This window comes from Odontesthes bonariensis, chromosome 5 (genome assembly GCF_027942865.1).
Source record: "Odontesthes bonariensis isolate fOdoBon6 chromosome 5, fOdoBon6.hap1, whole genome shotgun sequence".
Taxonomy (NCBI): Eukaryota; Metazoa; Chordata; class Actinopteri; order Atheriniformes; family Atherinopsidae; genus Odontesthes; species Odontesthes bonariensis.
The window spans coordinates 25327429-25351543 of NC_134510.1; the positions used below are offsets into that span (position 1 = coordinate 25327429).

The 24115-nt window shown below is 41.2% G+C and overlaps 3 protein-coding genes across 7 annotated transcripts in view; all 3 read left to right on the top strand.

The window, feature by feature from the left end:
- myh14 (myosin, heavy chain 14, non-muscle) overlaps positions 1 to 8486 on the top strand; it is a 28505-nt gene extending 20019 nt beyond the window's left edge. For 4 of the 5 annotated variants that reach the window (XM_075465634.1, XM_075465635.1, XM_075465637.1 and 1 more), the window contains 14 exons: positions 13 to 165; positions 373 to 621; positions 713 to 826; positions 908 to 1006; positions 1091 to 1303; positions 1394 to 1555; positions 1643 to 1771; positions 1892 to 1980; positions 2068 to 2191; positions 2282 to 2490; positions 2977 to 3085; positions 3530 to 3702; positions 3924 to 3947; positions 4847 to 8486. In XM_075465634.1, coding sequence (XP_075321749.1) covers positions 13 to 165; positions 373 to 621; positions 713 to 826; positions 908 to 1006; positions 1091 to 1303; positions 1394 to 1555; positions 1643 to 1771; positions 1892 to 1980; positions 2068 to 2191; positions 2282 to 2490; positions 2977 to 3085; positions 3530 to 3702; positions 3924 to 3947; positions 4847 to 5036 — 2037 coding nt within the window. In that variant the 3' untranslated portion in view covers positions 5037 to 8486. The remainder of the gene's footprint in view (positions 1 to 12; positions 166 to 372; positions 622 to 712; positions 827 to 907; positions 1007 to 1090; positions 1304 to 1393; positions 1556 to 1642; positions 1772 to 1891; positions 1981 to 2067; positions 2192 to 2281; positions 2491 to 2976; positions 3086 to 3529; positions 3703 to 3923; positions 3948 to 4846) is intronic. The other variant, XM_075465636.1, reaches the window with a different exon arrangement.
- A 6287-nt stretch (positions 8487 to 14773) lies between these two features.
- LOC142380781 (mpv17-like protein) lies at positions 14774 to 16643 on the top strand. The gene is made up of 4 exons (XM_075466686.1): positions 14774 to 15107; positions 15988 to 16058; positions 16192 to 16221; positions 16317 to 16643. Exons 1-4 carry the CDS (start codon positions 14774 to 14776, stop codon positions 16434 to 16436), a joined length of 555 nt encoding a protein of 184 aa, XP_075322801.1. The 3' UTR covers positions 16437 to 16643.
- Positions 16644 to 17777: 1134 nt separating this feature from the next.
- On the top strand, positions 17778 to 22688 carry rpl18 (ribosomal protein L18). The gene is made up of 7 exons (XM_075465639.1): positions 17778 to 17855; positions 18494 to 18580; positions 18745 to 18852; positions 20127 to 20225; positions 20315 to 20438; positions 21217 to 21286; positions 22557 to 22688. Exons 1-7 carry the CDS (start codon positions 17853 to 17855, stop codon positions 22630 to 22632), a joined length of 567 nt encoding a protein of 188 aa, XP_075321754.1. The 5' UTR covers positions 17778 to 17852; the 3' UTR covers positions 22633 to 22688.
- Positions 22689 to 24115: the final 1427 nt, after the last annotated feature.

Here is a 24115-nt window from a genome sequence, read left to right on the forward strand (position 1 = left end):
CTTCTGTTTTAGGAACTGCTGCAGGATGAAACTCGTCAGAAGGTGGCTTTGGCCTCAAGGGCGCGAGGTCTGGAGGATGAGAAGAACGGACTGATGGAAAGACTCGAGGAGGAGGAGGAACGAGCCAAAGAGCTGACCCGGCAGATCCAAACACACACTCAGCAGGTAAATCTGAAGCCCTCTCGGGCTTTGTTTGAGTGCTGCATTTTAGCTGCTCATTCATTTTAACCCAAAATATTGACAGGGGGTCCATAAATCCTTATCTAACAGACTAAAGTCTGAAGATGTAGTTTTGATGGTAATTGCCTTGTGAAGGTTCCAACACATTTAATGGTGATGTTTGTGAATTCCACATCTGCTCGACTTCCGCAGCTTGCAGAGCTTCGGAAGCAGTCCGAGGAGGTGAGCACAGCGGTGGAAGCTGGAGAGGAGACACGCAGGAAGCTCCAGAGAGAGCTGGACGGCGCCATGCAAAGAGAGCGACAGAGGGAGGAGGAGAAGGAAAGAGTGGAGAGGCAGAGGGAGCGACTGAGAGAAGAAATAGAGGACATGACAATAGCCCTGCAGAGAGAGAGGCAAAACTGCACGGCCCTGGAAAAGCGGCAGAAGAAATTTGACCAGGTGTGACACCGTAGTTTCCTCTTTGCAAACACGGCTAATATTCCTGAAACATCGCCCCACGTCTATAACTTTGTCTCCGTCACCCCTTCAGTGTCTGGCAGAGGAGAAGGCTGTGAGCGCTCGCCTGGCAGAGGAGAGAGACAGAGCAGAAGCAGACAACAGAGAGAAGGAAACAAGATATCTGGCGCAGTCCCGATCCCTCCAGGTAACTTTTTTTGAGTGAGGATCCTTATGTTGTTCATGTATCTGGGATTTTGTTGCCTAACCTCTGCGATGCCGTTTGTAGGAGGTTCAAGACCAAAGAGATGAGCTAGAGCGGGCCAACAAGCAGCTCCGTCTGGAAATGGAGCAGCTTGTAAACCAGAAGGACGATGTCGGCAAAAATGTATGCATTTGCTTTTTGTAGTTTTTGTTATTTTTCAGTGTCAGTCCTCTGTGAGTCATGGCGTTGTGTCTTCCTTTGCATTAGGTCCATGAGCTGGAGCGGACCCGGAGGAACTTGGACACAGAAGTTCAGAACTTGCGAGTTCAGACGCAGGAGCTGGAGGAGGAGCTGACGGAGGCGGAGAACTCAAGGCTGAGGCTGGAGGTCAACCTTCAGGCGCTGAAGGCTCAGTTCGAGAGGGAGATCAGCACCAGCGAGGAGAAAGGAGAGGAGAAGAGGAGGGCCCTCAGCAAGCAGGTGGAGAGGAAGAAGACAGAGGAGAGCACTGGCATGGCTTTTACTTTCTGTGCAAGTCACTCATATTTTTCATTTATGTTTCTATTCCAGGCGAAGGAGTTGGAAATCCATTTGGAGGAGGAGAGAACTCAGAGATCTCAGGCTGTACTGGCTAAGAAGCAGCTGGAGGCAGAGCTGCAAGAATCCGAAGCCCAAGTGGAGACAGCCAGCCGTGGCAAAGAGGAGGCTGTGAAGCAGCTACGGAGGCTGCAGGTGAAACGGAAATCCACCTCCACACGCATTCGTTTTCTGTGCACATCAGCGTACACAAGTTTGAAATGTATTTTTAATTTGTCACAGGGTCAAATGAAGGAAGTGCTGCGTGAGCTAGATGAGACCAAAATAGCTCGAGAGGAGGTGATCGTACAGTCGAAAGACAGCGAGAAGAAAATACAAACACTGGAAGCAGAGGTTCTGCACCTCACTGAAGTATGTGGCTTTAATTGTTCTGAAAGCAATCCTCTATAAATATTAAGATACTGTGCTGCCTATTTTTATGCTTGTAGGCGTTTATGTGACTTCAATGTCTGCATCTGTTTCTCTGTTCAGGAGATGGCTGTGTCAGAGCGGCAGAGGAGACAGGCTCAGCAGCAGAGGGATGAGTTGGAAGATGAGATGGTCAACAGCAGCTCTGGAAAGTTTGTACTTCTTGTATTTAACATTGATTAGAGTTTTGTTGCTGGTGCAGTTGTGTTGGTACCACTAAGATGAATGTGTTTGTCCAGGAACGCGCTGTTTGAAGAGAAGAGGAGGCTGGAAGGACGAGTGAGTCAGCTGGAAGAGGAGCTGGAAGAAGAGCAGAGTAACGCCGAACTGCTGGCAGAGAGACAAAGGAAGACAGTTCTGCAGGTGTGATAGACGCACACACACACACATGCACAAGTTTCACACACCTTTATGTATGCACCCACCCTCACCGCTGCTCTGCGTGTGCTGCAGGTGGAGACTCTGACTGTGCAGCTGCAGGGAGAGAAGACTCTGGCCCAGAAGGCGGAGATGAGTCGAGAGCAGCTTGAAAAGCAGAACAAGGATCTGAAGGCTCGGCTCGGGGAGCTGGAGGGAGCAGTGAGGGGCAAACACAGGCAGAGCGTCGCCACCCTGGAGACTAAGATTGATTCGATGGAGGAGCAGCTGGAACAGGAGAGACAGTGAGGGAAACACACAGCCAGTAGTTCAAATGTTCCCTATCTTTTTAGATTGAGAATTGTTTCAATAGAGAAACTGGAAAATGTAAAATGATTCAAACAGATCATTTCTTTATGAGAATTTGAGTTACTCTTCCAGTTGTCCAAGTAGATTTCATTGTTTCATCTCATACTGAATCATCTCTTAATCATCTCAAATATCAGGACATACCTTATCGGGGGTCTCAGTGGGGAACTTTTTAATCACTAAATCATCACTTTAAAGTGAATTGCTGATGATTTAAAAAAAAAAATTCAAATTGAGAAGTTAACCCAAGCTGTCATCAGTCTTCCCATCTGCCATTTTTAATCAATAAATCTGACACAAAAAGAAACTACAGAAGGTCAAAATAAACCTGAATAGCATGTTAGGTTTTTACGTTGGTCGGTACAGATAATCTTACATCGCTCGGTGTGACGGGTAACATAACAACCTGTCCTGTCCCACAGAGAACGAGCCATGGCCAGCAAACTGGTGCGGAAGACAGAGAAGAAACTGAAGGAGGTTATGATACAGGCCGAGGACGAGAGGAGACATGCGGACCAGTACAGAGAGCAGGTAAGAAACTCAACGTCACTATGACCGCACCGGCCTCGTCAGCCACAATAAATGGAGCATTAAATGATTATTTAACGGGGATCGGGTCAGCTAAGCTTGCTGCTCTAGTTGTGCAGACAGCACAAAGAGAATGTTGGCAAATCATCCTAAAATGAAGGAATTATCCGGCTCAGTCCATACTAATCCTAATCCTGTCCTAGCATCTGTGTGTTTAAGGGGAAGTTAGATCAACTCCCCCTCCCACAACAGAGACACTGACTCTCCTCCCAAAACATCATGAGCAATAATCTGCCCGGTTTAATCTGACTCCTGATCCTTATCGGTCCTCCCGTTCCCAGACTAATCTCGCTTTTTAAATATCTGTCCCCTCTCTATTGTCTTCTTCACCTCTTTCTCCCGATCCCGTGTCTCCCCTCTCCCCCCTTTTCCTCCTCTCTGCTACAGCTGGATAAATCAATGGTCCGACTGAGGCAGCTGAAGAAGCAGCTGGAGGAGGTAGAGGAGGAGAACTCTCGCTCCAACGCTCAGAAGAGGAAGCTGCAGAGAGAGCTGGAGGAGCTCAACGACAGCAGTCAGAGCATGATGCGGGATATCGCCTCCCTCCGTAGTCAGCTCAGGTAAGCAGCAGTGCGACTGTTGATGTGCGTGTGGTTCTGCGTGTATTTTCTGTGGCTTGTATTATCATCATTTCTTGTTGATTTGTATGTTTTTAACATCCCACTAACTTGACATGATTTGTTTTGCTTTGCCCCCTTTTTCTTTTTTTTGTTGTTGTACCCATTTCCGTCCATCTAACACTGACACATTACACCTCTGTCTCCGTCAAACCAACACTCAGCATCCCAGACTGGAGGCCAGAGAAGTAGGTTTCTGTGTGTGTGTGATACATTTTCATTTTGTTTGTCATGTTACTGTTTCTGTGTATGGAAAGCTCGAGGCTATAAAGCCGCAGTGTGTAGGATTCAGGCAGCTCCGCTGTCAGAAACGACAGTAGCTCTGTATGACATCCATCTGGGTTTTTAAAAGTGAGACTCATGTGAAGATATTAATCATTGTGTTCCCTTTGGCATGGAACAACTCATGTATACCTACAGATGCTGCTGGTTCCTCTGTCTCAGCCATGTTTCTACAGTAGTCCAGAATGGACCAATTAACCGCTGGCTCTTTCTCCGACATGATTGAGAAAAGAGGGAGAAGTGGGGCACGTTCAGTTGGTTGCAATTTAAAACGTCAACACCAGATGTCACTAAATCCTACACACTGCTCCTTTAAGCTAATTTTTGACACTTATTCAATGTGTATGGATATATTGGATATTTTGCTGACATTTTTACTGCTTGTCATATTGTCCAGCTGTAGCCACATCCAGAAGCCAGTTAGTTTAGCTTAGCGGACAGCTTGGAAATGAGGTGGAAACATAGCCTGGCCTCATTCAGTGATAATCTGAACATATCAAACTAAAAACAAACAAAAAGATGTAAAAGCACCCAGTACTTTTTTTTTTTTTTTTCCAATCTTTTGGACAGAATCTATCTGTTTTCAAGCAGAAAAAAGTCATTTTGAGCTTTTATTTCTCCACTATATTCCATAATTTTAAAGCAACTATTTAAGTAACTAAAGAATACGAAGGAAATGATAATTAGTGGATTATAAGTAACAACTTTATGTAACGTAATGATATAGAAGTGTATAGAAATCCCTGCCCCTCAGTTGCCCCTCACATCAGAACGTGCTGTAACTCTCTTCGCCCATCTTGTCCAGGCGCGCTCCGTTGCCCCTAGCGATGCGGGGACGCAGGGCATTGGTTGATGACCTCTCGCTGGAGAACTCCGACTCTGAGGAGCCCCCCGGCTCCCCCACCCCCTCCTCTGGACTCCCAGGGACCCCGACTCCTTCCTCGGAACAAAATCTGGACCCTCCGCAGCCCTTCAGCGTCAACAACACCGAGTGACGCATGCGCAGCCTCGACCACTCAGGGGTGAAGGAGGGACATTCACGTAACAACACTAGTTTTAAATTAAACAAAGTCATATAGGCGCTATAACTACGAAGCAGCTTCATGATGTGTTGAAGATTTTTGCCTCATTTTTCTCAACAAGTACAGAAAACATCTGAAAACTGATTTTACAAAGACACCTGAATTGATTTTTATTTTGTAATATAAAAACAAAGACTGGAAATTTCTACATTACACCTCTCTAATGCAGTGTGAGACTCTAAACTACGGTTTAAAGTGAATTCTTATTCGTCGATTTCATGATGCTGTACAGTACACGGAGAGCAGGACAAAAATTAAGGCGGTCGTGTCTTTTACATTGGGAGGTATTTCCAAATTAAGCCATGTGTAACCCTTTGGTATTGATTGAATATATGAGACTGATTTCACAAAGGGCTGCTGTGTGGTATGAAAATACCTCTGGAAGGTGTTATGACAATCTGATAAATATTCATGACACATGAATTAGCCAGCAACAGTGGACAAAAAACGTGTGTCTATTAACTTTTTTAATCACACAAGAAACTTGGAATAATCTGGGAAATTGATAAGAAAACTGTAAAGAGATTATACACAGTGCTGCACATTTTCTAAGTTAGCATTACATAAATAGCAGTTAGTGACCAATATTCAGTCGAGCCTGTGATGAAGTTATCCATAAGGAACTGGGATGCGTTGCAATTCTAATTTTCATATCGCCGATCACAGCTGAGAAAGCAGCCGACCTGCAGAACCTCTCAGCATTAAGGCTGCATTAAATGATAAATCCTTTTATAGATTAGAAACAGTATGTTGGTAGACAACGCAGCAGGTAGTCTTAGATAGTTTCTTCAACTTAAGTCTTAACACATTGCTTCAAAAATTTGTATAATTTATATCGAATATGATCTTAAGTTATTGATCGCTGCTTGTTTTTTGTGTGTGACTCAGTCTTGTGGGGGAAGCATGCGAGTCAGGTGATTTCTGCTGGGTTGCATTCACGAACAGCTCAGACTTGTTTCTGTCAAAGCATCAGGTCCTTCAGGGGGATTTTGCATGGAAGCTTTGTTGGGTTAAACGTCATTGCTGGTGTAAAGACAAAAAAAAAAAAAAAAAGATGATGATTAAAGAAGTGAACATTTATGGAAACTCTGTGCGAGCAACACAACAAGAAACTACCCACAGAGAAACGGACCGATTTATCTTTTCATCCAAAGCAAAACAACGAACACGTCACATTTGACTTTGACGAACATCTGGAACACTGTACTTTTGATTTCACTGATTATCCGTGTAAATTATTGATCGATCAAAGCTTTTGTGTTTAACCAAATGGTGGGCGTATGGATGAGAAAAAGGGACTTAAATTTGTAGTAAACGTAGAGTAGCTGTAGAACAAAGGTAGATGACGCGAGTAGAGGCTGGGTGGGTTTTTTCTATTCTCATCCAGAGAATCTGCTGGATGACCCGAGTAGAACAAACGTAGCCTCTGCTCACAGCTTTGTAGAAAACTGTAGAATAACTGAACCAAGCATTTTCATATTCTAGTAGCGTTAGGTAAAAGATGGGGAGAATGACGGCACTGACGAAAGAATTTTTATGATGCTAACGACGAGTAGAACAAACGTTTTTTTTTTTTTTTATCTTCTCTATGAGCTCACGATGACATCATCTGTGTGGCATCAACCAAACACAGGCACTTTGATGACCCTGCTGTGAAACCTGGTTTTAAAGATGTTTCCCTTTTTTATTTTTATGATGAATGTCTTTTTGTTTGTTTGTTTGTTTGTTTGTGACCTTCGACTCCATTCGTATGCCTGTGAAAACTTTCAGCCTGTCCAGGAGACTCCAAAATGAGTTGTTTTAACAAAGTGGCCGATACCACTTTTTGGGATAATTTTATCTTTTGGGAAATATGCTCACTGGCTGTTTTGCTAAGAGTTAGACGTGAAGGTGGATACCAGTCCAATGTCACTACTCTGATTATAAGCAGCTAGTTCGATTAGCTTTCCATGGACAAATGGAAATGGGTAAACAGCTGACGTGGCTCTTTTAAAATTTGGCATTTATATTTTACATTTATATCCATCATTAATCTAAACAAAAAGTCAAAAAGCAAAAAGTGGAGGTTTAAAAAACAGGTTATGTGCCAAACTAGACCTTGGCTTGACACATTTAGCAGAGACTCTGAGAAGTTGTTGCCTACATCTAAGAAAGAATCTTGGACATAACTTATCTTAATTTATTATGTGTTGCTCTTACACTTTTTGTACATATCAAACAAACAGAACTCATTAACTTGTAAACTGGGGGTGAGGTTTTTGTTTTTTGAACATGCATCTGAATGAAAGGGTAGTTGTTTCCTGTCTTCTTGCCAAGCTAAGCTAAGCTAATGTGCTGCTTGCTGTAGTTTAGAATCAAACTCAAAGACTCTTGAGTGGCACTGATCCTCCCATCCAACTCTTGGCAAGTAGCTGATTTCCCAGTTATAAAGAATGTCACTGACACTTTAGCTTTAAATTGGAAAATGGTTAAAACACTAAAGATTGTGTTGCTGAAATCACAAAAGATGTTTCCGGAGTTGTTACGAATGTTTGTTTTTTTTTTACTCTGGATATATATCTGTTACTTATGGAGAAGGATTTATGTTGTCATTGATGACACACATGGCCACGGCAGTAGTTTTTACGGTAATCAGGGTTTTCATCTCTGCTTTCCCTTCTTACTTTGGTTTAAGGTAACAGATGAATGTTGTACTGACGAAACATGTGTGCAGTACACGACAGTCATCCCATATCTGTGCCAGGCCAGGTTCACAATGATGTACAGCGACGGGTGAAGAAAGACTACTGACGACATATATTTACACCCTGAAGGGTTTTGATTTTATTTACTCTGTGTAAGTCTTTATTTTAGCAATATGCAAAGTCTGTTTTAATTGTGTAAACGCTGCACTTTACACACTACCAACTGAGATAAAGGAACAGCCAGGCATTGTCAGCATGTCGCGTCTGCTCCGTCAGGCTGTTATCTCTTAAAAAGGCCGAAAAAGCATTAAGCCAAATGAGCTCGCCTGTAATCCTGATACAGTTTATTTCTTTAAAATATTCCCTCCCATGTTATAATCTCAAAATGTCACATCGGCATCTGAAACGTGACGACTTTGTTGGAACTGACACGAGGAACGAAGAGAGACGAGTTTCTGTTAACCTGTAGCAAAGAAACGAGGCCGGTGCTTCTCTGAGGTGTTCTCATTCTCTGTGTTTGTTCATGGCTTCTGTGGAACTTGAAACATTTTGGAACTGTGTTTTATTGTTTAAGCCTCTTTTTTTTTTCTCTTCTTTTTTTTTCTTCCGTTTTGTTAATGATGCTGTAATTATAAAACATCTGACTGGGGTTAACTTTAATATATGTCGTTGGTTTTGATCTTTGTGTGTTTGTGTGTTTTATTATACAAGTCTGGTGTCCACACACACAAGCTGCATTAAAGGCCCACACAGACCTCACAGAAAACAGGAGTTATTTTCACCGTCACACAGGGTTTTTATGTTTTTCAGTCACCTAGTTGCTGTTTCCCACTGCAGTAACACACTGTCATAAAAACACAGACACACGCCCTCATGTAATCTAACACATTGTGGCTATTTTGTTCAAATGTAGTTTTTTCTCTCCAAATCATCAGTAGTTTTACAGAATTCTCCCCGCATAAATCAACCACTTGCTATGTCCAAAAAGATATTTACATAATTTTTTCATATCACAGATGGTTATTGTAGCAATATTGGTTTGATTTTTATTTTTTTATTTTTATAAAAGTTTATAGTTATCGACATTAAAGGAGACCTTGAAGGGGGAAAAAAAGTGAAATCTTAAATGAAATCAATTCAAATACTAATAAGAAGTTCTAGTATAAGCAGTCTGTGAGTCTTAAATCTGTGTACCTTTGACTCGTTCTGAAGTCAAAGCAAAAAAAAGAAACCCCTGATAATGATAATGAGATCCTTTTTTCTTGAAACATCGGCTCATTCTTGGCTCAACGGCCTGTTGAGTATTTAATACAATAGGTAGAAAACTATTTGCCCTACATAAACATGAGACTTGTTTTCCTAATAATCAGGCGACTTTCTGTCCTTCAGGATATCAGTGAAGAGCCAGTCATCCTCATTGGGTGGTGTTGGTATGGGACGGTAGACGGGATCATAATGAGGGGCGAAGAATGACTGAGCAACTCCTTCAAATGGTGTGAAATTCAGGTGATTTGCACTGTTTACCAGCATACATGGGCTCCCTTCCTGAGGACGCTGGTGTGTCTGAAGCTGCGTGACATTGTAGTTGTAGCTGCTAGAGGTGGGGAGCTGGTTCTGGGCTATGTTTGCACTTTGAGATGGTTTTAAAAGGTGGAATTGCTTCCCTGCTGTGTATTCACTTAGTCTTAGTGTCTGTGAGCTCCTCTGGTTACTCTGTAAGTAATCTGTAGTCAGTACCTGATCCCCGTGACAACCGTATCCATATCCACACCTGTACTCATCTCCCTTAGAGTGCAGATCGTCCACCCCAGTGAAGTTATGTGACAGGTCTGCAAATGTAACATCATCAGCAGCATTGACCTCGAGCCCAGCTTCACCTTGGCACGCACAAATATTTTCAAAGTAGCCCTCTACGTCTTTTTCAACATCCACGCAGCCATCTGAGTCCTTATTGGCAGCAGTGAAGAGGTCCATTATGTCAGTCAGCTGACCCTCAGCGTTGCCTTTCTGAGCCTGTGCACAGGCTGAGAGGTCTGTGAACATCTGAACGGAGAAATCACAAGAGTCAAGAGACAAGGGAGAGAGCTCCGGGGAGAAGGAAGGAGAGATGTCCTCATTCTGGGGAAAATCAGTGAGACTGAAGTCATTTAGAGGTGTTTGAATGTCTTCTGAGGGATTGTTGAATGACTTAAGTTGACTTTCATGATGGCAATACTCAGGATGAAGGAGCTCTGCCTCGTGACAGAAGTCTTTATTCTTTGGGGAGCTCATAAATGAGAGTTCAGACAGTTTGTGACTTCTCTTTTTCTGCCTTCTTTTGATCTGGTTGTTGGCATTGCAGTTGGAGGACTGTGACTTTGTGGGGCATTTCCGAAGATGTCCTGAATCTGGCTGCTTCTTTTCAGTGTCCTCCACCTCATATAGGTCAATAGAGGTGCTGCTTCTCGACTTTGAGGCGCCATCTGTGTCTGTTTGAACGCTGCATTCATCAGGATGCTGTAGAGAGTCACTACCTGATGGGTCAGGTCTCTCTGGCAGGTGTGACAAAAGAGAGGATGTGTCTTTTTCTCCCTCCTTGATACAAAGAGCAGATGCTAGTCGGTGGTTTGCAGCTTCAATGTCTGCAAATTTTCTGTTGATTGAAACAGATTAAAGAAAGGATGACATGCTAAGGAAAAATGCTTTATGACAGAGCTTCCCAACCTTTTTCACTTGACTATTATCTAATGAATACTTTGCAGCCTCTTTTGTGAAAAAATGCTCTATTCACTTACCCTCCATCATGTGTGTGGCAAGCTCTGTCTGAACAAAACATACTACTGACTGTAAAAACATTACACACATACGCACATTGAATAGATTATATGTGAAACTAAAGTTTCAAATGTAGGACTTCGGCAACTTCATAGCACGACAAACTTTATGCTAAGCTAACTGGCTGCTAGCCTGAAACATCAGGCTGCACCTTTGTCCCCAACAGGGATCAGACTTCTTATGTTTACTTCTAAAAGAGAGCGAGATAGCACATCTTTAAAATAAACCAGCTGAAGCGTTCACCTAAGCCCTTATAATTTCAATTCCTCGTCCTCTGATTGTTTGTTTTGTATGATTTTAGAGGCCTAAAAAGCTATCAGTCTTACACACATAAACAAAACCTGAAACTTTAATTACACAGGCTCATGTGATAGCATTGTTTTATCTTTTTTTTTCTTTTTATCCATCTTATTACTTGGAACTTCTTAGATTTTCCTTAGCATTAGACAACAGTTTGGGAGATTTTGACAGTTTGGGAACCAGGGCAAGAAATCAGCCATATGGCATTTTCTTGTGTTGTGTTTTGCTGTTGGCCCAACACACCTCTGGATCATGTTGTGCAGGAAGCGGCGGTGGTTGACCTGCCGTTTGGACGGACGGTTCTTGCGAGGTTTCTGCAGGGTCCTCATCATGTGACCTGCTGCCGAAGTCACAAAGGTGTAGAGGTCACGACCCCATGGCATGCCTCGCTCCAGCCCAGGCTCGAGACTCACAGAAATGGAAGGTCGCATGGCTGTGAAATGGAAGAAGACACGTGTACTCACACACGTTCTGAAAAATGCGGCAGGGAGCTAATTTAAAGCTAATTTCCCAGTGTTTCCTAACAAACCTAACCAGTAAAGCTCATTCAGAAACTATCTGAGCTAAATATAGATGAAAATAGAGTAAAAGTAAGATTCCCTTCCTTTGCCTCACAGTGTTTGGAGACGCAATGCTGTTGGAGTGCCTCTCTGAAAATCTGCCAGCGGACAAGATTAACGTAAACCAAATCATGTTTCTAAAAGTTTCCTCTACATAACATGATATGTTGTTCATTTAAACCCCATTTTGCTTGCTTCAGTATCTTCTAGTTTGTACAAAGCAGCCAAGACTCTATCACATGAGTGTCTGTGTCTACAACTAACCCGAACACATTTTCAAGCAGTTTGGTTCAATTTCAAGTTTATTTCAAGTGTATTTATGTTATGAAATATTGTACAAGTCAGGTTTTCATACTTGTTTTTGATAGATTTACTCATTTTTGTCCTCTTGTGAACTTAAATTGTACATTTATGTATTTTTAGGGGACATTTTGTGTTTGTGAGATGAAACGTAGAAATTTCCTGCTGTTAAAACAATTGATTTCAACAACATTGACAACAAAGAATTTTTGCACATGCTGTAAGTGCAAGTTGTACAGCTTTTTGCATTCTCCTTATCAAAATTTTAAACTTATTTCCAAAATGCTGATAACATGTACTAATATTTCTATTTTACTTTTGGGATGAAATGTTTGTATTTTAAAATCTTGTGTAGAATATAAGGATAAAGTAAGACGAGGATTCTAAAATACCTCTAAATTGCACTTGGAAACAGTGCTCAAGATCATTTGTCATATGAAATTAAAATGTGGGAGATGAACAATCAGTTTAAAGAAAACAGAATAGAAATAGGAATGTGAATGGACATTAACTGGGAGAAAATAAAAATTCAATGCGTATATATTACCTAATGGGATCTGTTTCAAAGTATTTAGAAATGTTCATCTATAAACCTATTTATAAAGGTTAAAACTCGTAAATATATTAAAGAAAAGTTTGTATTAGATGCCGAGCTTGCTGTCAGAGGAGCAACACATGAAATACTGTGAACTACTTATAATTACTGTTACATCTAATGACCGTTAACATGGAAACACAGTTTAACTACACAGATTTTATTCTTAAACACATAAAAATTATTATAAAAAGCGTCTTACCTTTTTGCCTTCAGGCTGCGGCGTGTCTTCGTTATCTCTCCACAAGCTGCACCGTAGACTGAGGAGGCTTGCTGCTTCACCGAGAGGTGTGGCGAGTAAACTGTTGATGTGTGTGCGCACTTATTGTGGTCCTGTGCGCTCAGGTTGAGTGAAGAGACACCAGTGCTCATTGCTAATGCACGAAGTCTCTTTTTTTCCCTCCAGCAGTATGAATGGAATCCTGATCGACAAATTGACGGAGGAAGTGAGACACGATGAGAGGCCCTGAAAAGAAAGCAGCAATTATCTGAGGAGTCAACCGCTTGTGGAAGTGTGGGCACACGTCTCCATTGTGGGCCACGCTTAAAGCAGCTTGTTAAATATTGGGAGACACAAACGCACCAGTTGAGGCAGCTAACGAGCCCCTAATTGGTAAGCTTAAACTGTGGCCCCAATTATCACATTCTCAGAGGGAAGAGCTAAGATGGTTGCTAGTGGCTTTAATTGACCTTTACATTTCAATAGCAGACCTTCCGAGTGCTGAATTTTACATATCTATGGCAGCAGCTGGGTGAATTGGCTGTCTTTTTTTTTACACAGATAAGAAACACTGAGGGGAGAACAACTAAATACAATCATACATGTTTTTATTTTTTTTAATTTTCTTTTCACATTTTAAATCTGACAACTTTCTGAATAAAACTTTCAGATCAGATTGATTATTTTGGGCTGCACAGTGTTGTGGTGGTGAGCACCGTCGCCTCACAGCAAGAGGATTCCAGGTTCAATTCCCAGCTGGGGCCTTACTGTGTGGAGTTTGCATGTTTTCCCTGTGTGTGGGTTCTCTCTAGGTACTCTGGCTTCCTCCCACCGTCTAAAAACATGCATGTCAGGCTAATTGTTGCTCTAAATTGTCCCTAGGAGGGAGTGTGAGCGTGCATGGTTGTGGCCCTGTGATGGACTGGCGACCCGTCCAGGGTGCACCGTGCCTCTTGCCCAATGACAGCTGGGATAGGCTCCAGCTCCCCTGTGACCCTAAAATTTATTAACCGGGTGTAGAAAATGGATAGTTGGATGAATTATTTTCCTCATCACTGTGCGTGTTTGTTTTACTGTAAAGCCTGAAAGCAACAGGTCACAGTGGCACAAACACAACACGATTTAAAATGTAAAAAAAAAAACGAGTTATTGGGCACCTTTTAATTTAGAAAGGCAAGGCAAGGCAATTTTATTTATAGAGCATAATTCATACACAGGGCAATTCAAAGTGCTTCACAGCTACAAAAAATCACAAGAAGGCAATAAAGAGTCCTTTTTCTATCATTTCTGTAATACATCAAGTGTTTTCTTCAGCAGCATATTGCTCCAGGGTGATCAGTGTCCCTGTCTCAGTTCAACGACTTAACTTGTCTCTTTTCTTTACTCTCATGAACTGAAGATTTAGTAAATCTTATGACACTTTGCTCCGAAGAACAAACCACTGCTGCAGGAGTGACGTCTATTTATAGTGACACCACATGTGCTCCTGACCAGAGGGCTGCACAGCTCGCTGGTGTGGTCTCAAGCCTCAACACTTCACCGAATGGTGAGTTTGTCTGCAGTTTGCCACAGGCGTTTAAGAAAGTAATAAGACGTTTCAACAATGTGTTTAATCAAATCAGTCTGCTTGTACATAAATTCATTTGAATGGCTTTTCGATCAGTTTGTTACGGCCTCTCTTGTGAGCTGCAGATTATTGCTCAGTCTGTCACTTCTAAATCCTTCTTCACAGGTGGTGCTCTCCCAGATTCCTCTCAGAGGGCTGATAAAGGGTTTTTTTATCACGCATTCCCTGCAACACTAGCAGAACTTTGACCCACGAGAAGACCTCTGTCACTTGTAGCTTTGCCCCCGCCCCTCCTCCGTGTCCAGCAGAACCAATCAGAAAAAAGACTGTGTTCCTTTGGTTTTAAAAAAATCGAAGAAAAGGGTGAGAAGAGACACACTGAGAGGTAGGTTTGATCGTTATTTGGATAAATTACATAACTTAGAGAGGCCTAAGACAAAGCAGTTAATATTTATAGAATTTAGTTAGAAATTCCATAAGTCACTGGTTTGTGTTGTCATTTATAACACTATTTTTTAACTGAGTTTCTTTGGCATCATTGTATTTTCAACATCTAATCAAAAAGCTCCCCTCACAGCAACATTTCCCTTCTCTGATCAGATTTTACACCATGAACCGGGCTTGGGCTGTGTTCAAGGCACACCCGTACATCGGTAACGTCCTCGGATACACAGCCCTGTTTGCCTCAGCTGACCTCATACAGCAGAAAGTGCTGGGTGGGAAACGTGCAGCGGGGTCTGCATCAGAGGCTCCGGCCGGCATCGACTGGCGTCAGACGGCTCGGGTGGCCACCGTCGGTTTCTGTTTCCATGCCAACTTCAACTATCACTGGCTCAGAGGGCTGGAGAGGATGCTGCCAGGAGGTGGAGTGAGGGCGGTGACAGGGAAAGTTGTGGTTGATCAGCTGATTGCGGCTCCTCTCACTATCAGCGCTTTTTATATTGGTAAGTGTGTCCCAAAGAGTCATTAACTCCTTTGTTGAGATTCTTTTTTTACGGCACGGCTCTGTTTGGGCTTCATATTCTAAATGGGAGATGATGGCTGTTGTGCTTCTTCCACGTGTGGACTCAAAGTTGGATAAAAACATTCTGGTACCACTTTTACTTTGTGGGTCTGTAACATCCTAACACTGATCTGGCAACATCTTTTAAATCTGAGACTGATTAGGGTTCAGATCACACAGATTTGTGATGTGGCAGCGCTTTTATTCTTGATTCATTTAAACAATTCCTTAATTAGGTTTACCTCTTCTTTCTTTCTTTCTTTCTTTCTTTCTTTCTTTCTTTCTTTCCTTTCTTTCTTCAGAGCCACTGGTCAGTAGGTGCCCCTAACTGCAACAATGCACAGCTACAGCTTGGATTTTGGAAATATTCTATCTCCACATATGCCAACCAAACTGTTTTCCATTTGTTTAATTTCACTCTCGAAACTCCAAAAATAAGAAAATGCTTAAACAACCACTTTAAACAAAATGTCACACTTGTACATATAATATGTCAAACTCCCCTTTATGTCATTATCCTTAATAAGATAAAGAGGAGTCTTAAATTATGGTTAAAACGGTTAGGAGTATTATGTCTGTCTCTTTTATTCACTGAACATTGGGCAGTAGGTTTCCTGATCCCACCAGAGCAATGAACTGCAATTAATGGACATTTGCAGACAAGTAAAGTGAAGCTTTGCCACGTTTTTACTCTGTTGATACTCTGAACATACCAACTCTGGGATGTAGGTTAAGATTTGGAGGGTTTGATGGAGGTTTAAATGACCAGCCTTAAAGAGGTTAAACCTGTAAGCAAGTTGATACCCTTCTTTGTCCTTTAGGTTTAAGTTTACTAGAAAACAAAGATGACCCACTTGAAGACTGGCGACAAAAATTCTGGACATCTTACAAGGTACATATACAGTCGATGTTTGTCTTTACTACATGATAACCCTTGATTTATATCATGCACTAAGTCTATCTATCTATCTATCTATCTATCTATCTATCTATCTATCCATCTATCTATCCATCCATCCATCCAGACTGGAGTGGTGTATTGGTCAACGATGCAGGTGAGATACATTTGTTTTTGCTGCACACACAAATGAAGAGAGTTGCAACGATTCATCGTGGCTTTTCCTCGTTTTCTTCTCTTGCTCCGTCTCAGGCTGTGAACTTTGCATTTGTTCCCCCCGTGGCACGGACGGTGTTCCTGGGAGGAATCGCACTGACTTTCACCGTCTTCCTGTGTCACCTGAGACAACAGCGCGACTCCAAGCCTCAATGAGCCCGAGAACCTTCGTGATTCAAGTTCTCGTAAAATAATGACACAGGGCTGAAGCTCATTTAAAGGCCGCTCAGACGTGCCGAGCACATCAGTGAAATCACATCATGGATGACGTGAGCTAGAATGATGAAGCAGAGTCTGACTTTAATTACAACGCCGCTCGTGTTGTTCTTTTTAATTACATTGTTTGTTTTGTGGGAGTATTTGTCTGCCTGCACCATAGAATTACATTAAGTCAATGTCATCTACCTATTTCATTTGTTTCTCTAATTTTACTGTTTTCTTATCTGAATAAAATCAAACCTTATTTTTCACAATTATTCTGAGAGTAAACATCTTTAAATACTACTGACTGAACAAACTGTTACTAGCTCATGCTTTATAGCATTTGATTTAAAAGAAAAAACAATCTTGTAAACAACTGTTAGTACTAAAGTAGTACTATTAAATAAATATTTTTATTGTAGATAATATTAATCACTTTCTCCAAGAATTGTGCAAAGTGAGGAATACAAATTATGTCCCTAACCGTTTTGTTTCCCCTTTAGTTATTGGATAAAAATGTGTTTTATATTTCTTTACTGTGTTGGATTTCACCTAACCTGACTCACGTCATCTGGCTGCGTTCACCAACTACACGCGGGGGGCGTTCCCTTTCCTCACACAAATGCGAATACCAGTGGGCGGGAGTCAGGTAAGATTTCACCTGCCCAAATCCAAAATAAATACACAAAATAGTTTGGAAAATACATAAATGGTGCAACTGCTAAAAGGGAAACACAGTAAAATGCTACAAAAATATGGAAATAAAAATTTACGCAACGGCTAATTCATAAAATGTGACATAAATTACCCACAGTACTGTGACATTGATTTCTTCATTGAGATAAATTAACAGAAGGTAGTAATCTAAGAATTTAATACATCCAAACATTGGCAAAAAAAAATGCACCCACGGAGATAAGAAAGGTATTAAACATTTTCCCCAGATCTAATTCTTTAATCCATCCAAAATTACAGAGGAGGGGAAAGTAAACTTTCAAAATTTACAAGGGAAAAAATGCTGCCAATGTTCTTTACATTAGAGAATACTATTGTCTACATTTACTGTTGAATTAACCTTTCTTAACAATTACAATGAGAACAAAGATAATGATTGAATGAGGTTAATTTATTTTATAAGTCAATGACCCACTTGGCACAAATTAAATCTAAATAGTCCGATAATAATTTAAGAGTGGTAGCTTCTCTCGGTGTTTCTACCACTGGGGGCACCATCCTAAATCACCACAGCTGTTTTTTACTTCCACTGGCAGGACCTCGTGTTCTGTGACCAATCAGAGGCTCAGGATTTCATGGCACTGTGTTATCGCGAGACTTCGGTTCTTCCTTCTCCCTTTTCGCTCTGAGTCCAAGATGGTAGGTACAAGTAGAAATTTTGAAAACACGATTGCTTGAGTATCCAAAGTCATCCAGTTAATTAAATCATCTTATCTCCTCGATGGAAACACGAACACATTCTGAATATAATCCGTATCGCAGTCCTGCTGTGATTTTGTGTTATTTGTCCAAGTAATTCATATTAGCTTACCCTCTTTGGTACAACGTTATGCTGAACGGGCTGCCGCTTCAAATCTTCAGGTTGAATAGAAATCCGCCTTGAAAGCTGTTCAGAACTCGGAGTGTTATTTTAAATCGCAGCTTGACTTTTGGATAAATTGACGTATGTTCTTAATGTCAACTTTAATCAAAATGAGCACCGTCGGACTGTTTTCGTGGCCGCTAGATGATGGTAGCTAGCTGTAACTTCAACGTGTGTACTGGCCTCTGCCGGTTCAGTAGCTCCTGAGTTCAGTTTTAAGATGTTATATTTGACTTCAAGATTAGGTTTGCGTGTCCCGTTCATTGTGGTTTGACAGTTTTGGGCTTTAATGATCACTTTACAACTGTCAGTGAAACGTTAATGTAAAAAAGGTGTCGTGTATGTTTAAAATGAGTACAGCTGCTCTCAGTTGATATTTAATATAAATTATTAATGTTTCCGTTTACTTCTTCAGGGAGTCGACATCAGGCACAACAAGGACCGTAAGGTGCACAGGAAAGAGCCTAAGAGCCAAGATATCTATCTGAGGCTCCTGGTTAAGGTCAGTGATTCTCCCTATTCAGCTCTTTAGTTCAATGTTACCAGTAACTTACCAGTTTGTCGTCATTCATGAATTACATTTTGAGTTGGTGTCTTTCGACTTCTTGCGTGTACGATCGCAGTCATTCCCGGCCGTTCTCTGACCCTTCTGTGGGTTTCTTACAGTTGTACAGGTTCCTGGCTCGTCGCTCCAATGCTCCCTTCAACAAGGTGGTCCTGAGGAGGCTGTTCATGAGCAGGAGCAACAGGCCTCCCATCTCCGTCTCCCGCCTGGTAAGTCCTCCTCCCCTCACATTTAACACCATTGAAAAGATCTCCCTTTTTCTTTTGAATAGAAACTAAAGAAGGGGAAAAAGTAAGTTATTGGATGTCCTCAGATGCTGCTGTTTGACTTGATCCCTGGTTTGTGTAGGTTTAATGTTCAAGACGTTTGGGGTTTGGTTAAATGAGCTTTTAATGCCGATTACGTGAAGAATGTCTTTGTATCTAACTAATTTGATTTGAAATCAGTTCATTTTAACATGTTTATTACAGCCGGTAATACTCAGTACAGTGGAAACCGCTTATAGTGATCACGTTGGTCCAGAGCCAATTTGAACACTATAAGCGGTTGATTGCTAAAACAAAATTTGTATTACAGTACAGGTATTTCACTTATTTTTTTATGCAGAATATCATCTAAATGCCATTTGTATCGTTTTTCAATGAGAAAAATGAAATGAAACGGATAGCTTCAGCATTTACTGAATTTTATTATCATGCAAGTTTAATTACAGTACTGCGCAGACATACTGTAGGCTAACTCAAGTACAGTACGTAACTTATTCTCTGCTGGGCCGCCAGTGCAAGTCTGAAAATAAAGTTTGAATTCAATCCGACTTTCAGCACCCCAGCTCGGATCTATGCCGGTGTTCTGTTGATTTGTGCTACTTGGCGTGAAAACGAAAATCGGCTCGGCGCATGCTAAAAACCACAAAGTAGCAATTGTCGACAAGTAGGAGAAATTGAATGAACACCGGCCTCCCATCTTACAAGAACCAGCCTGGAGCTTCCAGCGGTCACACGCGCATTCAATCCGCTCTCCAGCACCCATCCTCGGACACATGCTCCTCCATGACTTCCTTTTTCCAGCCATGATTCGCGCGCTTGCTGCCCGGTGTCAACTCGTTACGTTAGCTAGCGAGGCAGAAGCAGACGTCCAGAAAGGAATCAAGGGAGTAAAAAATAAAATAGCTACTCGAAGTTTTAAAATAATTTTTGCACGTTTACATTCATAAAATGGCCAAAAATGAACATTATAAGCGGATTTCTTGATTACTATAAACAAATTATTTAAACAGCATTTGTATAGAAATGATTCTGTCCCAAACCTTTCGATCTATATAAGCGGTTGATTACTATATCCGTGACCACTATAAGCGGTTTCCACTGTATTATCTTTCATTTTAGTCTCAAGTCCAGTGAGGGGAAAATATTACTGCTCCTTGTTGTCTGTTTTTAGTCAAAAAAACCTGACTTATCTGTTTTTATCTTTTTCTACAAACTAGATCCGTAAGATGAGGCTGCCCGGCCGCGAAAACAGAACCGCTGTTGTCGTGGGAACAGTCACTGATGATGTCAGGATTCAGGATATCCCCAAGCTCAAGGCAAGTCTTCTAACGTTGAATTTGCTGTCACGGTTTTTACATTAAGATGTCATTTCACTGACCCAATTTCACTGTTTGTTGTGGCACAGATCTGCGCTCTCAAGGTAACCGATGGCGCCCGCCGCAGGATCCTTAAAGCAGGAGGTCAGGTGATGACCTTTGACCAGCTGGCTTTGGCCTCTCCCAAAGGACTTGGCACAGTGCTGCTGTCAGGTAACTCGACTTTTAAATGATCCCACCAGTCAACCCGGGTAGTTGGCGCAATCTTGAATAATGAAGGAAATTGAAATTTATTCATAAAAACTCTTCACGTGGGTCAGAAAGTGGAGGAAATCCACTATACTTTTCTGTATAAGCACCTGGTGTGACGGTACTGCAGGGAGCTTTATATTAATTATAAATACTTTGAGTCTGAGAGCACTGAAGACCAAATATCCAAAGTGTCGTCTTTATCTCTTGTGTGGGAGCTAGTGTTTTGATACCACGTGAAAAATGACTGTTTATGTGTTACTCTTCATTCCTTTTTACACGTGGGCGTAAATAAAGGCGTGTTGGTGAGCTGGGAGCTATCATAATGTGCGTGTTTCAGTTTGTACTGTTTGTACTGATCTTTGCAAACAGAGGGAGGCATGCTGCCGTCAAAGCTTTATCTTTGTGTGTCATCATCTGGAAAAACTTTCTTCCCCAAAGACTCCCAAAAGAATCCCTTTTAGATAATAATCAAGCGTAGATGTTCGAATAATTAGACATCGTGTTAAGGTTTTCTAGATGTCCCATCAGAACTGTAATGGACATTAACTGAAGCATCATCTCATGAGATCTTTGAAGAAGAAGAAAACCTTGAGCAAAAAATAAACGCATACATACGAGGATCTTATGTTGCTAAAGTTTCTGCCACGGTTAAGTCTGGGAGATGAAACTGATAACTGTTTTGAGATGTTGTGTAATATTTGTGTCTGCTTCTGATCCCGATCATTTGTTTGCTCTCCAGGACCCCGTAAAGGCAGAGAGGTGTACAGGCACTTTGGAAAAGCCCCTGGAACTCCTCACAGCCACACCAAGTATGTGCACACAGAACAAGATATTAAACTAAGACACATTGAGCTGAGGGGACTCGCCTCACTTTGTGTGTGTTTCCATACCTTTTTGTCCTCGTGCAGATTTATTTCACTCCCCTTGAGTTAATTTGAACAGAATTGTTTAACGTCTTTTTAAAGAAAAAACTTTATAATTGATTGACGGTACATTAACCCCAAACCTGATCACGGTGTAGCCGTTTTTAGATCGACTTTCTGAACCTTTCAGCCTCTATTTTTACTATTTCTACAGAAAATGTGGCAACCTTTTACACAAACCTTTACTGTCTGTGCAGGACTGTGTTTGTAATGCTGCTCCCATCGCCGCATTACAGATAAAAATACAGATTTAAATGTGGCGGCTGATTGCTCGACCACAGTCTGTTCAGTGAGCGGCAGACGGGCAGCATGATGCTATGTTAAATGATTAAAAAGAGCAAAAATGTGAGGTGGATCATGTATGGTTTCATGAAGTCTGTCTCACCACGCAGAGTATATTTATTTAGAATATGACAATCATGGAAACCAAATGGTTTCTTATACATTTATTAAGCATCTTTGTCAAACCAGTTGCACATTTAAAAGTTACTATATCATCTGCTTACCTCAATATGATCAGTGTTTGATCTTGATGTTTTTATCTTGAAGGTTTTAGGTGTGTAAGTAAGATGGTTTGTTAATTAGGTAGTTATGTATTCAGGTCCGGTTAATTTTCACTGCAATGCCCATTGAATGAGTCGTAATGAAATATTTTGACATTACCTCTGCAAAAAATGTGGCTTATGTTATTTTTATAGAGTTTTTTTTGTAGAATCCAGTTTTGATGCTTTAGTAGAAGAAAGCAGGTGGCTAACTTTGCTTAAGTTTGTCTGTATGTTCAGAGTAGCTGTGCCTTGTTCATGTGTATGTAGGACTGCCTTTAAACTGCAGAGGAGATCTGATTTAAACATGTGTGCCTCCCGTGGTCTCTAAATTTAGAAAATGATCCTTTTGCTAAAATGTACCATTAGAATTCAGCCAGTTGTCAGTTGTTTGCAGGTGATAGAAATATATTTTATGGTAATTGTTTTATTTAAATACTTTGTGACATAGTGTCTGTGGTTTTTCGGGTTTATAGTTCAATCAAACCAAAGAGGTTCAGATAAGAAAGCTACCATATTAGGGCGACGAGGACGATTAAAGCTTTTCATTTATGTAGGCGGGTGTGTTGCTATGGTGGTAAATCTAACTTATTTCTTATTTTTCTCCTCATCAGGCCCTATGTCCGCTCCAAGGGCAGGAAGTTCGAGAGAGCCCGTGGTCGCAGAGCCAGCTGTGGCTTCAAGAACTAGTCTGTTTGTTTTCCATGCATTCTGACACGAATAAAAGATTGGCTGTACAAAACCGATCATCTTCTGTGTTTCATTGAACAGCTCATACATGTGTTGTTAACACAGGACAGCTCGCTCAAAGCAGACAAAAACAAGCCGATTAACAGCAGGAGAGGGGTATCTCCCTCACATACAGTACGCCCTGGGTCTTTATTGTTACTAATCTTTGTAAATATTTTAAAAAAAATGTTGAGCTACTTGACTAATTTGAATTCCCCCCATTGGGTGATTTAATAAAGTATTTTTCTATTCTATATGCTCACAACATACAATTATATACATAGTATATGCAATTCAAATGCCATTATATGAAAAGTTCATTACTAGCCTACTAAGTGTTGTTTGTTCCATTTCTCTTTAAATCAAATTTGAAGCTTCACAAAAGCTTTGAAAGGCCTCATTTTTACTCAGACATTAACTGCAGGAATCGTTGCTGACTTTTACTTCCATGTTTTCTGGCTCTGCCAACACGTCCAATTTCTGTTTGAAGTTTCCAGAGTAAGAAATCTAAGCTCCTGGGCCTCAGCATCACTTCAGGAATCATCACAGCTTTACTTGATAAAATCTCTTGGACACAAACACCACGACTTGTAAAAACTTTTAAATTCAAATGACAAAAACGTGCACGTCCATGCACATAGCAGTCCAATGTATCTGCGCACACATCAGGAGTGTAGGAACATTTAATGTGCGGTTTGTGATCGATAAGTTTTGCAGGCAGCATGACAACAATTTATGATGTGCTGACATATCGAAAACTTCCGCTTTGGAGTTTGTGGAGCAGGTTATCTGAGCTCTGTGGCCTCAGGCATCATCCCATGATTGATCTAGTGTGTGCTGTGAAGCAGCTTCATGGGGAAAATAATGATGAGATTAGCAAGGAGACATGCAACAGGCAGGGAAAAATATGGCAGCATTGGCTGCAAATAGGTGGAGTAAACACAAGAAAGCAGGAGGGTGTATGTGACCGAAGGGAAAGGCTCTGAGCATCTGTTGGTCGGGTTCATAAAAAATCACAGTCCCTTTGAACTGAGAATGTGACTGACAAAAGTCACACCTCAGTTCTTTTTTTACTGTAGAGACTATTTATGTTCTCAGTGCTGTATGTCTGTTTTCTGATCAAACTTTATACCGTGATGACTGATCTCTAAATTCAAGATTGATTGAATGATAGCCTGATATTTTGCTTAAAGAGTCTCTGTTTTCTTCAAAGAAATATACACTTGAAGTCTGGATTGAAGACTTTATTCAAGTTTTTAATCAAATCTTTGGGATCTGAAATATTTTAATATTTCTTTCATTTTCCTGTTGGGATCTGTTTGCATCAGTTCCGTCAGTTCCTCAGTTTTTCCTCTAGATGGCGCCAAGGAGCAGGGTTGGGCCACAGGCTCTCCAGGTGTGTTTTCCTTCGCACCTGCAAATCATCTACCCTCATCAGCAGCGT